This window comes from Mastomys coucha, unplaced genomic scaffold (assembly GCF_008632895.1).
Source record: "Mastomys coucha isolate ucsf_1 unplaced genomic scaffold, UCSF_Mcou_1 pScaffold18, whole genome shotgun sequence".
In the NCBI taxonomy this organism is placed as follows: Eukaryota; Metazoa; Chordata; class Mammalia; order Rodentia; family Muridae; genus Mastomys; species Mastomys coucha.
This window is the reverse complement of record NW_022196900.1, coordinates 115,508,406-115,521,462: the sequence shown is the minus strand read 5'-3', so window position 1 is coordinate 115,521,462 and position 13,057 is coordinate 115,508,406. Positions and strand designations below refer to the sequence as shown.

General features: G+C 46.7%; 2 protein-coding genes across 10 annotated transcripts in view; both read right to left on the bottom strand.

The window, feature by feature from the left end:
* Rnf223 (ring finger protein 223) overlaps positions 1 to 1,382 on the bottom strand; it is a 5,103-nt gene extending 3,721 nt beyond the window's left edge. The window contains exon 1 of the mRNA XM_031379852.1: positions 1,350 to 1,382. The gene's annotated coding sequence lies outside the window, so the exon portion shown is untranslated. The remainder of the gene's footprint in view (positions 1 to 1,349) is intronic.
* A 491-nt stretch (positions 1,383 to 1,873) lies between these two features.
* Positions 1,874 to 13,057, bottom strand: part of CUNH1orf159 (chromosome unknown C1orf159 homolog) — an 18,759-nt gene continuing 7,575 nt past the window's right edge. For 5 of the 9 annotated variants that reach the window (XM_031379857.1, XM_031379859.1, XM_031379855.1 and 2 more), the window contains 6 exons: positions 11,729 to 11,804; positions 8,096 to 8,191; positions 7,709 to 7,774; positions 6,446 to 6,580; positions 6,100 to 6,125; positions 4,713 to 6,009 (listed from right to left, as the gene is read on the bottom strand). In XM_031379857.1, the coding sequence (XP_031235717.1) occupies positions 5,842 to 6,009; positions 6,100 to 6,125; positions 6,446 to 6,580; positions 7,709 to 7,774; positions 8,096 to 8,191; positions 11,729 to 11,804 (567 nt within the window). In that variant the 3' untranslated portion in view covers positions 4,713 to 5,841. The other 4 variants (XM_031379861.1, XM_031379856.1, XM_031379863.1 and 1 more) reach the window with 4 other exon arrangements.

Below are 13,057 nucleotides of genomic sequence, written 5' to 3'. Positions count from 1 at the left end.
AAAAACAACAACAACAAAAACAAACAACCCCCCCCCAAAAAATCAAAAAACCAAAAAAAAGGATGGGGTCTCAAGAAGCCTTAACCAGGTGACACAGAAGAAAATGTTAGTCTAAAGGGCATGTCACACTGGAATGGGATGGACTGGGGAGTGTGGGCAGTAGCACAGGCAGCCCCTGGTCTACTCCAGGTCCATCAGGCTGAGATATCCTTGTTGACCAGACTCAATAACCCCAGTGGGCTTTTCCCCACCTACTTTGGTCAGTCCAGGGTCTTCTCTACCCTTGAGGTTTAGTTGTTTTCTGGCACAGAGAACTGTAGGGCCCTGAGATGGGAGCTCACACATAGGCCTGTGGGGAGGGTATGTTGCTAGGAGGACCATATCTTTGTGGGCAGATGGCCTTAAGAACTCAACTACCTACAGGTACCTGACCACCCAATGGTCCAGATCTCTGGAAACTGCCACAGTTTTGCTCCTAGATATCCTTATCCTCAAGGCCAGCTTTCAAGGGAGCTAAGATATGGGTGATTGTGGGAACCTGTGGAACAGTGTCCTATCAGAAGAGGGGACCTGAGCTCTGGAAGGATAGAGGGTCCTCTGCCTAATTCCATAAATATGAGCCTAATTCTATGAGTACTAAGAACCAAAAATGGGGCTCAGGGAAGTAAAGGATTGAGGGAGATCGGAGGCTCAGAGGGAAGATGGGTAGGTACCTAAAGATCTAAGGAGGAAGGCAGAGTTCTTTGGTGGGGGTAGAGTCTAGGATTATAGAGGGCATGAGGGTGTTGAGAGAATGCTGCTTAAGGCCCAGCCCAAGTGATCTGTGTAGAGTATGACTCTGTGTCACATGCTGCCTCTAGGAAGCTGGAGTCCCAGATGTTCTAGGTACAATCTTCAGAGGGCTCCTGAGAATATCCAAGCTCTGAGATCACCAAGGCTACCCAGTGAACAGTCAATATCCTGAGGCAAATGTGCTGTGAGGCCTTAGGAATCTATCAGACCTCTCACAGCCCTGGCCTTCTTCCAAGCCTGACCTCAAGGGGAGTCAACTCCCAGCTAGCAGAGGGACTAGGAATTGGAGGAGCAGACTACATTGTCTAGGGCAGTAAGTGGGGCCTATCTTGACCCTATCCTAAATAGCAGGAAAGTGAAATTGCCAAGCAAGTGAATGTGTGTATGTGCACAACATAGTACTACCACTGAGCACGTGTATTCATTTGTGTTAGCATGTACCCACAAGGCCAATCTTATTTCTTATTGCCTCACTATGGGCCCTAGGAGCTCTGACTGTGAGCCTCCCACCTTGTATCAAAGTGGTTATACCCTCTCAGTAATAACCCCACACTTACCCTGACTATAGTTCTCACCACCAAGGCTATGGACCTGGCTACAAGTCCGCGATGGTGCACTGTTGGGAGGCAAGTGTATGAAGTCATTTAGGACTAGGACTTTTAGGTTTCAGCCTAAGAGCCACCACTCATCTATCTCTGCCTACCTGGTGCTGATCATCTCTGACCATTCTGCATCCTCCCAACAGTGGACCTGAAAGGTTAAATGCATGTTCTCATTTGGTACTGGTTGGTACCCTATGACCAGAATTTCTCCTAAGGAATCAGCTGAATAGAAACTAGTTTCCCACAATGAGTGCTAGGATGGAACAGGTAGACTTCGGGGTAGGAGGTGCCCATGAGTTTGGTATTTTGCCACCCTCCCCCTTTTTGAGACAGTTTCTCCATGTAACAGCTCTGGCTGTCCTGGAACTCACTCGGTAGACTAGGCTGGTCTCAAACTCAGAGATCTGCCTGTCTCTGCCTCCCAGTGCAGGGATTAAAATATTGGGTATGAGCCATTACACCCAGTATTTTGCCCCATCTTTTGGGGCTGGATATAGACCTGACATAAGGTCTCATACTGTTTGGACATAAGGTGGCCCAACCAAAGGTATCCTTATGCACCCAGCAGTGAGGACAAGGTCTCCAGACCTATATGAAAGCCTCTTGTTTAGTACTGATCACCTGATGGGTTTGTTCTGTGTCAGTTCTTCCTGTGCTTCCAAGCAGTCCCAACCCCCTGTCCTGTCACTCTCATGGTCCCTGGTCTGGCCCACCTCCTAATGCTATTGTTGATCCTTTTTTTGGGCTGGCTTTGGAACACTTCCAGTGCTGCCCAATAAAAACCAGTGAGTGCACAAAGGAATGAAGGTATGAGGACCAGAAAGTGGAGGGGTGGGGGATGGGTGACACATGGAGGTGGCTAAAATAACCTGGGGTTTCCACTTTGGAGTTTCTGGGCACATGTTACTCAGGATGAGCTGGGAGAGGAATCATCTGTGACCCCAGGGAGCCAGGCTGGCAGTCACTTTATCATGCTGCCTTTCCTTATTGCTGTCAACATCCCTTTCCACTTTTCATTAGAAATCATCCTGGGGAACCCTAAACTTTAGGGCATCCAATGCTACTGTAAGCCCTAGAGTGTCAAGCTGCTGAACAAAAGGATGTTGGGTCAGATTTTATCCTGTAGCTTATATTACTCCACATCCTGTCCTCAGGGCAAGGTCACTGGTCTCAGAACAAAGGATCCGGGCCTGGAAACCTACATCTTAACCTCTCCAGCACTTTTCTGACATATGGCCAGGGACAAAGGGATCTTTTTTGGATGCCACAGCCAATAAACTCATTTGAGGTTTCAACAGATGTCTCTGGCCACAGCCCTTTAACCAGTGCACAGGGAAATCTATACAAGTTATAAAGTAAGGGCAGTGTCTTTCTTAATAAGTGTTCTATTGCTGTGAAGAGACATCATGACCTCAGCAACTCTTATAAAAGAAAGTATTTAATTGGGGCTTGTTTACTGTTTCAGAGGTTTAGTCCATTATCAGAATGGCAGGAAGCATGGTAGCACATAGGCAGACATGGTACTGGAGGAGGAACTGAGAGTTCTATATCCAAATCCACAGGTAGCAGGAAAAGAAAGCCACTGGGCCTGGCTTGAGCTTTTGAGACCCAATGCCCATCCCTAGAGACACACTTCCTCCAATAAAGCCACACCTCCTAATTCCTGATGACTAAGCAATTCAAGTATATAAGCCTAGGGGGCACTGGGTAGGCATTCTTTTTCAAACTACCAGGCAGGACTTCTAGAATCCCTATGCTCTCATTTGGCACCCTTTACTCAGTTCTACCTCTAGTCAGCAGACAAACATCTACACATGGGCTTTGAGTGGGACCACTAAGATGGACTCAGGTGGCCAGGTAGAGGGTTCTGCTTTCCCCAAGGGTGAGTTAGATCCATAAACTGTCAGTGGCCCCCTCAAAGCCTAATGATGCATGTAGTCTTTATCTGAAGAACCATGCCATGCTTGAGGTACTTTCTACCTCAAATCCTAAGGTGCTGGATCATCTCTTCATGCAAGACAGTATCCTGAAATGGGAGGGGCTACATGTGGGACAGGTTCTGGACAAAGAAACATGAGGGGATGTGTTGTGCTGTACTGCCAGTCCCACCAGACAACAGTAGGTTCTGAATTCTGCTGAGATGTCCATCTTCCCCTCCCTACTTGTCCCCTGTACATGGCAATGGGGTAGTTAGCCCCCACACACTGAATAGATGACCCTTGGGAAAATAAAGCTAGAGGAAAGAAGATCTAGTCTAATTTAATTGGTCCAACTTTGAATTGTTCCTGCTACCTGAGATACTGGTTCAAGTCTGGAGAAGCAAGCTCATAACACTGAGTAACATCAGATGAGTTCCTGATGCCAAAGAAGATGCTAGACACCTTTGGATCATACACAGAGGGTGGCACTGGTAATCAGGGCACCTTCTTCTACAGAAGCACATGGCCAGTGCCACCAGCCATACTAGAAGCTCACAGACATAGCTTCTGGAGTCTTGGAAGAGCAAAGACAGGACTGCTGACCAGCATGACCTCACAAGCCCAATGGGACAAGTGACCTGAAGTGTTCAGAGATAGAGGCCCCATAGGTAAACATTTTACTTTGAGTGCCCAGCCTGAAAGGTAGCTGGATGGAAGTCTGTCCCTGGGAGATAAGGTTCTGCTGGCTTCTGGAATCAGAAAACTGAGAACACTCAATTCTGCAACTTTGAGAAATATGTGCCTTGAGAGGTAAGCAGCTAAATTAGCAGGCTGACACTAGAGCAACCTAACTCTGATACCAGTTTCCAGGTTGTGTTTTCTCCACTGCTGAAACTTTGGTTTCACTCTTCTTAGCTCGGTGGTGATGGAGAGAGTCCTGTCTACTATGGGCTCCAATGGATAGGCTCCAGAAGTTTTGATCATTTGGATCAGGCCTGTGTTATAGCTGTTATAGATGCTGTTACTCCTAAGGGGCACAGACCCCACATGACTTGCTCTTGAGTCCTCAGGTCTCACAGATGGTTGGTTACTCCTGTTAAACCACACAGTGAAGATCTCATGGCATGGAGGTTAGCATCCCCCTAGCATTTGTACGTGTCCTGTCTGCCATTGGGAGTCAATTCTGGCATATCTTAAGCCCCAGGCCCTTTGTATAGTGAGCTCACTGGAGGGGAGTCTTGGGTCTCCACTGCTGTATTGTGAAGTCTCAGTTGACCTCTAGATCAGACGTTGCTGATGTGGGCCTCCACTGTGGAGAAGGCAGAAGGATCCCTATTCTTGTCTGGGTGCTGCTCACGCCTGATGTATCTTGGCTTCCTCACTGAAATGGGGTCAAAGACAAGCTGAGTCAGAGACAGGTAAAGGTTAGGACTTTGCCTGCACTGTTGGCTCTCAGGAGCATATTGAACGGCCACAGGGCACAAAGCCCATGTACGGTGTTTATTCTAACAAGAAAGTGATGCTCATCAGGCTCCACTTGTACAAAGGCAGTTTCTTCTAATGGAAGCTCCCATGAGCTTAGCTATCTCCTATGGGATCCCCCAACCCAAGACGCCACACCTCTGGGCCTGTATTAGAGCCTAGCTATACCTCAAGAAAAAAAGCACAGATCATACTTGCATTATGCACTACAGGAAATTAGACAGCACCCTTTAAAGACAAGACTGCACCCTGAGCTTTGAAAAAAGGTCTGTGTAGATTCTATTAGGATAGGAGGTGAGATCACCCTAGATTAATCAGGTAGGCTTTGAACCCAATGACTAGTATCCTCTTCAGAGGGAAAGAAAGACATGTCTGATGTGGATACAAGCCACAGGAGGTATAAGATACTAGGAGCCAGAAGAGACCTGAGAAATTCCCCATCCATCAGGCCCTGAGATGCATCTCTCTCACCCCCACATCCTGATTTCTAACATCTGGCTCAAAGAACTATCAAGGGATACAGTTTTATTACAGTGCCCAGGGTGTGTATTCACTGCATAGTCACTAACTATAGTGCTACAGGTCCCTAACAACACCTGTAAGGTCCTCAGGGCCAAGGCTGCTTTGGAGAACTTGAGACGGGTATTAATTGGAACTAGGTATGTCTAACTTCATCAAGGATCTACTTTATTTTCAACAGAGAAAAACAGTGTCACTGGTTCTCTATTCTAAACCACTGCACAAGAAAGACAATGAGACGAGAAAGAAGTGAAGTAAATCTGCTCTGAGGCTTGTAGCTGTGAAACCTCTCTGCTCATGGCCTCTTCTACATACTGGGTTACAAACGCTCAGATAAGCCCACTAGGGAAAAGCTCAAGAACTGACCTGTTCCTTGCAGCTCTCAAGCAGAGCTAGACTTGGACATGGCTAGAGAAGCTGGGAGTCTGGCCCTATGCTGAGAAGACAGCATGGAAACCATGTGGGTTGGTAAGAAGGAAGAGTAGTGCCTGCTGAACACCTGTCCTTTCCCTGTCTCATGGAGCAGTCTACTTAGAATGTGTGCAGTCAATCAGGTCCTGGAGAGGGACCTTTATATGAGGGGATAAAACCATAGAATAGGCTCTGAAGATGGCCCACAGTAAGACCCTTCCACCCAACTCCAATAACATGCTGCAGCCTGTACCTGAAGACTGTGGCAGAGGGACCATTGCAGCCTTGAAAAGAGAAAGGCAGAGTGAGACTTGGATGGCCTGGCACAGGTACACACAACCCAGGTTCTCAGCATAGTTGGATAGGTTACTTACTGTTTCACCAGGCTGCAGGACAGGGGCTGGGGAAGAAAATGGAGTGTCACTCTGCTGCCCAGCAGCTGCCTCAGCTCTGAGTACCCTAAGCACCCTGAGCCTAGACAGCTGCTCAGCCACATTTCTTACCTGGGGAGCTATAAGCAGGAGCAGGGCCCAGCCTCACACTCTCAGCCATAATGCCATCCAAAGGCACACTATGTTGATGAGTGTGAGCACAGTGGAATCCCTATGCCTGCTCCGTGTGTGTGCTCTGCTTGGGGACCCCCTGGGCCCTGAGTGGGTCAGACTCTGGATAGTACCTGTGAAGCTAGGCAGGTAGAAATTCAGCTATAGAGGGAAGTACCTCTGTCTCTCCTGTAGAAAACTTCAGGAAGCTTACTGGAGCGCTTGAGGTAGAAGAATCCAGCCACAGAGAGGATGAGGCCTGTGCTGATGAAGAGTGTCCCCAGGAAGAGGGAAGCTGCCACATGAGGACCTCCTGTAGACAAACCAACAGCTGCCAGGAGAGCCTGGGTTTGGGGAAATGGATATCCAGTACTCCTTGCTTAACCCCTGGGGTTCATCATTCCCCAAACATACCTGAGCCCCTACTAGGTGCCAGCCACAGGTCAAAGCCACCATGAGCCCAACACATCTAGCCACAAGACAAGGAATAATTCCTGGTTCCAGAAGTATCAGGTCCTGGGCTCTCTCCATTAGACTGGCTTCAGCCTCTTGGAATGACAGTCAAAACCTCCAGCCTTGGCAGCAGGCACGTCTACTGTACCTGCTTTCTGATACATGCAGCTGCCTTCTGCTCATCTCCATTTGCTTTGGGTCAAGACATACTAGGGGTTGGTAGTTGAAAGAACAATGTAACTGCCGGCTATGGGAAGTGCTGTCCATTACTGCTGAAGGATGAGGCCAGGTTAGAGTGATGTGTCCCTAAAGTGACTCTGTTACCTCAGAAGAGGCAGTCTTCTATTGGAGCTCAGTCTAGCTCCCTGACATATGAGGCTTCTCTGCCTTGGGCATATTCTCTGGAGCAGCACTAGGCCCAGACTACTTTCTGGCCTGTCTGACCACACTGCTAACCCAGACACACCCCTTTACTCCCCAGGCCTTCATTTAAGGTGAACTTGAAGGCTCTAAAGATACAAGCATCATGTCATAGGGCCTGCCCCTTCCTTGAAAACAGATCAGGAGATATGGTCTATGTGTTTGTAGTCTTATCTAAGGCCTACATCCTTAAGATGTAAGATAAAATTGGGATGGGGCAATGCAATCCCCAGGGCCTGGGGGTCACAGTGGACATGAAATGAGGCAAAGGCTGAGCATAAGTGAGTAGTAGTGAGGGCTGCTATTAAATAACTGAAGCTCTTTGGAAACCATGAATTATCTTCCTCCGATGGCATCCCAACACATGCCCATACTCAAGCTAAATGACCCCAGCCCCAGGGGATTCTGGACTCTCTCCAGACCTCTTCCTTAACCAGAGTTCATTATAGAAAATACTTGACTTCTGGACTGGCACTGGTGCCAGTACTAACTCTAATGATGTGCCCCAGCTCCAGCCCCAGGTCACAGACAGAGCCACAATTCTGGACTTATGAGCTAAGAGACTTACCAAAATGTGGCTGTCCAGGTGTCCCTGTGCTTCTGTTCATGGGAAACTGCATGCCCCCGCCAGTGACTGTGGGAGAGCAAAACTGAGGGGAGGCCTGGGCCATGCCTGGGACCCTACTGAAGCCTCCTCATATAGTCCTAAAGGGACATCTTAGAGATGAGAAAACAAGGAGCAGTTCACACCCATAGCTATCCTCAGTAAACAGAACACTCAGGGAGGGATGGAAGAGGCTGCTCACTGATAAACAATACTCCTAGGCAAGGTGAGTATTGTCTTTGCAGTTGGAGAAGACAACTACAGTAGTTCCCTTGGTTTCTCCCCAAATTGGACAGGAGGATCCCTGTAAAGCCTGGGGGAACTGGGGCAGATAGCTTGGAGAAGACATACGAATTCTGCACTCAGAGCCATTGTATGTTGGGAGGGTCCCATTCCAACACCAGACACAGCTAGCACTTCCATCTGCATTCCAGTGCCTGTAGCAACCTGCACCAGGAGGAGACAGGATTTTTCAGCCAAAGCAAGTCAAGATCATCTCATTGCCTTCTATAAGCTTTTCTGTATTGTGAATTGGTAATTTTCAACTCAAGAACACTAACATGTTGTGGAAGTCTGTGGAGGCACAAGCTCCATTCCAGAAAAAGAAGTAAACTCAATAGGAAGCACACTGCTCTCAACCAAGTTCCTGTGGCTGTCTATCACTAAGCCAGTCATTTATTTTACTGGATACCTCAGGAGACTATTCTAAAGTGCTTGGGACAGAAACCTTTAGGTACTATTTGAAGGTCTTGACTATCCATCAGAACGACTTCCTCCAGGAGACAAGGTGGTTGCCTACTTTGCATCAGTGCAGCTCTAAGTACAGGAGTGTACCCTTACTTGGGTCTCTACATGGGGAAGGTGTACAAAGGTTTATTGGTTGTCCTTGTGCTAGATCAAGCCAAATTTCTTTTTTTTTTTCTTTCTTTTTTTTAAACTTATTTGTTTATTTTATGTATGTGAGTACACTGTTGCTCTCTTCAGAGACACCAGAAGAGGGCACCATATCCCATTACAGATGGTTGTAAGCCACCATGTGGTTGCTGGGAATTGAACTCAGGTCCTCTGGAAGAGCAGCCAGTGCTCTTAACCACTGAGCCATCTCTCCAGTCCCTTTTTTCTTTTTTTGTTTTTCGGTTTGGCTTTTTTTTTTTTTTTTCCCCGTTTTGTTTTGCCTGCCACTGCCTCCCAAGTACTGGGATTAAAGGCGTGCTCCACCACAGCTGGCTATTTTTTTTTTTTTTTTTTTTTTTTTTGAGACAGGGTTTCTCTGTGTAGCCCTGGCTGTCCTGGAACTCACTCTGTAGACCAGGCTGGCCTTGAACTCAGAAATCCACCTGCCTCTGCCTCCCAAGTGCTGGGATTAAAAGCATGCACCACCACTACCCGGCTCAAGCCAAATTTCTATCCCAGATTGGTACTGATCAAAGCTATACCTTCATGCTTGGAGTGGCCCAGCCTGCACTGGCTAGTGATTTGTGGACATCTGCTTCCCCTCTGGTGAGGGCATCCTGAAGGCCATCTTAGGCCTTTACTTCTAACATTCCCAACACAGAAGATGAGCAGATACGTTCCATATTATGTTGACTGAGTACTAGAAGCCAAAGTTGGATATTGAACAGTATATAGAGCTAAACCATGGATCACTGAACCTTAACAGTGAATGTTACAATGTCTGATCTGAATAGATGGGTTGAGATGAGACAGAAACAACCTTTCTGTGGTGGCAGAGATAGTATCAAGAACAATGGATAAGCCGGGCAGTGGTGGCGCATTCCTTTGATCCCAGCACATGGGAGGCAGAGGCAGGCGGATTTCTGAGTTCGAGGCCAGCCTGGTCTACAGAGTGAGTTCCAGGACAGCCAGGGCTACACTGAGAAACCCTGTCTCGAAAAATTAAAAAAAAAAAAAAAAAGAAGTCTAAGAGGGACATCAGCCCATTCTAGCTCTAACAATGCTGTGGGCAAATGACCACACAGGAACAAAGTCCAACTGCTCAGTTCTACTTTGGTGGAAGAGTCCTGCTCAAATATGGAATCATAAATAGAGGAATAGGTTTCCTACTGTGGTTTAACTTTCTTCCTTTCATCAATTCAAGGCATGAGATCTCACTGGAAGTATGTGTGTCTACTAAAGGCAAGACCAAGGAACATGGGGTTCTCAGGACAAAAACTAGTACAAAAAGTAAGATTCTCAGCAAGTGTGATAGTGCATGCCTTCAATTCCAGCCCTTGGCAGACAAAGGCAGGTGGTTCTCTAGGAGATCCAGGCCAGCCAGAGCTACATAGCGAGAACTGGCAGCAAAAAAATAAAGCAAACAAAAAAGTGAGATCATCATCCCTAGAATCATCCTTTGTTTGTTTGTTTGTTTGTTTTTCGAGATAGGGTTTCTCTGTGTAGCCTTGGCTGTCCTGGAACTCACTCTGTAGACCAGGTTGGTCTTGAACTCAGAAATCAGCCTGCCTCTGCCTCCCAAGTGCTGGGATTAAAGGTGTATGCCACCACCGCCCAGCAGAATCATCCTTTATTAATTTCCTGTGTTGAGATGCAACTGAGTCTATCAAGGTCTGCTGCTGGATTACTAAATGATATTTAGGGAAAGAGGGTAGCCGGAGAGTCATGTGGTAGCCCTGAAGGTTCCTGTGCCTACCTACACAAACTTGGTTATCTCCATTCCTGTACCTATGTCCAGAGCCATCTTGGACTTTTAAAAAAGAAACCCAGGAAAGTTCAACTGCTATAACTTTAGGTTAGAGGGCTGATAAAGACCTTTTGGCATCCTCACCAAAGAACAATGTCCTTTTCCCTTTGTCACCATGCTCATCCTTGACCCCCACCCAACTCCAGCCTCACCATTTTGTCCATGTCCTTTCACATGATACCTGACCAATGTTTTGAGGTGTTTGTTTCCCTGAGCAGTCCCTCTGGGTTCATGTAGTCTTGAGTGTAATGGAACTCAGGACATGTGCCAAGGAGTGCCCCTTGACAGAGAAAGGGATATAGGTCTGGGTCATTCTAATCAAAAACAAAACAGCCCAGAGTCTTGCCTCAGGACAGGTCAAGATAGTGGGTGGCCTTGACATCTCACCTGGATCTTCCTCTCCTGGATGCCTCTATTTGCTCTCACCAGCTCTGAACTTTATTAGCTGCTTTCAGAAAGCCCTACCTTCATAGCCTCCTAGAAACTTTTGTGGGTCAGGGATTTCACCTCTGGCATGCTGACATTGAGACTGGATTGTCCTCTGTAGTGGAGTCATCCTGTGCACTAAGGCTAGTGATGGCTAGCTTCCATCTCCAGATGCTAGAAGCATCATCCTGAACTCATTTAGCACCAACTATGATGACCAAAAATGCTTTCAAACATTGATGGATATTCCAGGGTCAAAATACTCCATGAGGTGCTGGAGAGATGGCTCGGCAGTTAAGAACTCTTGCTATTCCTAAAGAAAACCTGGGTTTGGTTCCCAGCATCCACATGAAGCCACACAGTCATCCATAACTCTAGTTCTAGAGGATCTTATACCTTCTTCTGGCTTTTGAGGGTACCAGGTATACATGTGGTACACATACATACACACAAGGGTAAACACTCACACATAAAATACAAATAAATAAATCTTTTTAAAAAAGGTACTTCCAAAAGCTGCTCAGTTCCTGGAAGCACTGTCCTGGCTTAGTCTCCTCTGAACCCTGTGCTGCTTCCTCTTCCTCTTCCTCCTCCTCTGAACCTTCTCCTCCCTGTATCTTAGCCCTTTACAGAACAACAGTCCCCCACAGGGTTCTTGCATGGACTAGCAAAGGTGTGGTTAGGTTGCTCAAGAAGGGTGCCCAGGTAGGTAGGCCTTCTTTGCACAATGCCACAGCCTATGCTACCCCAAGTTCTTCCACCCCCCAGCTGTCTTGTCACTGAGGAGTAAAAAAACATCCAGGAATGCTGATGGTGTGGTGAATGATCTACTATGTACTTACAACCATAATACTTACCTGGGCCACATAGACCTGTACCTAGACAGGTAGCATTGAAGTCTACCACATCCACACAACACTCAGGTTGCTGGGCCTAGAGGAGAGACATCAGTGAGACAGGTTGGTAATTACCTAGCTCATCTCAAGGACAGCATTGGTCTTAACAGGGCCTTATCTGTCTCATCACCCACAACCCCCAAACTCTATAGGGGCAAGTGACATCCCTTCAATAAGTTAATATTCCTACTCTACTCCTACTGCAGCTATGTTGACAGAGCACAAGGAAAACTCCTGCCCTACACATAGAGAAAAAACCTGGGAGTTACTAGTACAAACAGGTTGGGGGTTACCTATCTATCTACAAGCATCTGGACTACATTCCTGTCATGTCATATGAATCATTATCCAACAGGTCCTTCTCCCACCCGCTCTAGATCTAGACTATTCAAAGTCTATGATCAGTGAATATTTGATGACTGAATGAGCCACCAAGTATAAGGCTAGAATCTGACCAGGTGTGTCCAACAACAGCTACTCAGTCTCCCAAAGGCCTGCAAGGGTATGAACTAATGGATTTATATAAACTGGCCTAGGGCCTGGGATTTGGACAACCTGGCATGGTGTGGCACAGAACAAACTGCCCTAAAATAGAATATTTAGACACTGGAGAGAGCTCAGAAGGAAGTCTTTGACTATCTCCTGCCCTTTACCTGCAAGGATAGGATAAGGCCCTCATAGAGCGGTGCCCTCCCTGTATTGATAGGGCAACCCCTGGTCTCTGAAGCCATAGGGTCAAGAATCTGAACAACAGCCTGGTTAGGTCCCTCGTTAATGACCAGATCATACCCTCTGTCCAATCACACTTTCTTAGGAACAGCCCTCTTCCTCAAACCCCAACATAAATATACAGGTGTCCCTATTTCTTTATAGAAGCCCTTAAGAAATGTAAAGCTTATATTGTTTGCCTTTTCTCTATTTTTAATTTCTAAAATTTACTTATTAGTATTGTTTTATTTTGAGACAAGATTTCTTTCATTATGTAGCTTTGGCTGGTCTAGAACTCACTGTGCAGGCCAGGGTGGCCTCAAACTCATAGAGATCCACCTGCCTCTGCCTACTGAGTGCTAGGATTAAAGGCATATGCCAGGATACTCAGATGTTTCATTTATTGTTATTATTGTATATACACATGAATAGGGGCATGAACATGGAGATCAGAGGACAACTTTTGGGAACCTTTTAACTGTGGGTTCCAGGAACCAATCTCATCAGGTTTGGCGGGTTTACCTGCTGAGGCATTCTGTTGACCCTGTTTATTTTTGTTGTTTTTTTTTTTTTTAAAGATTT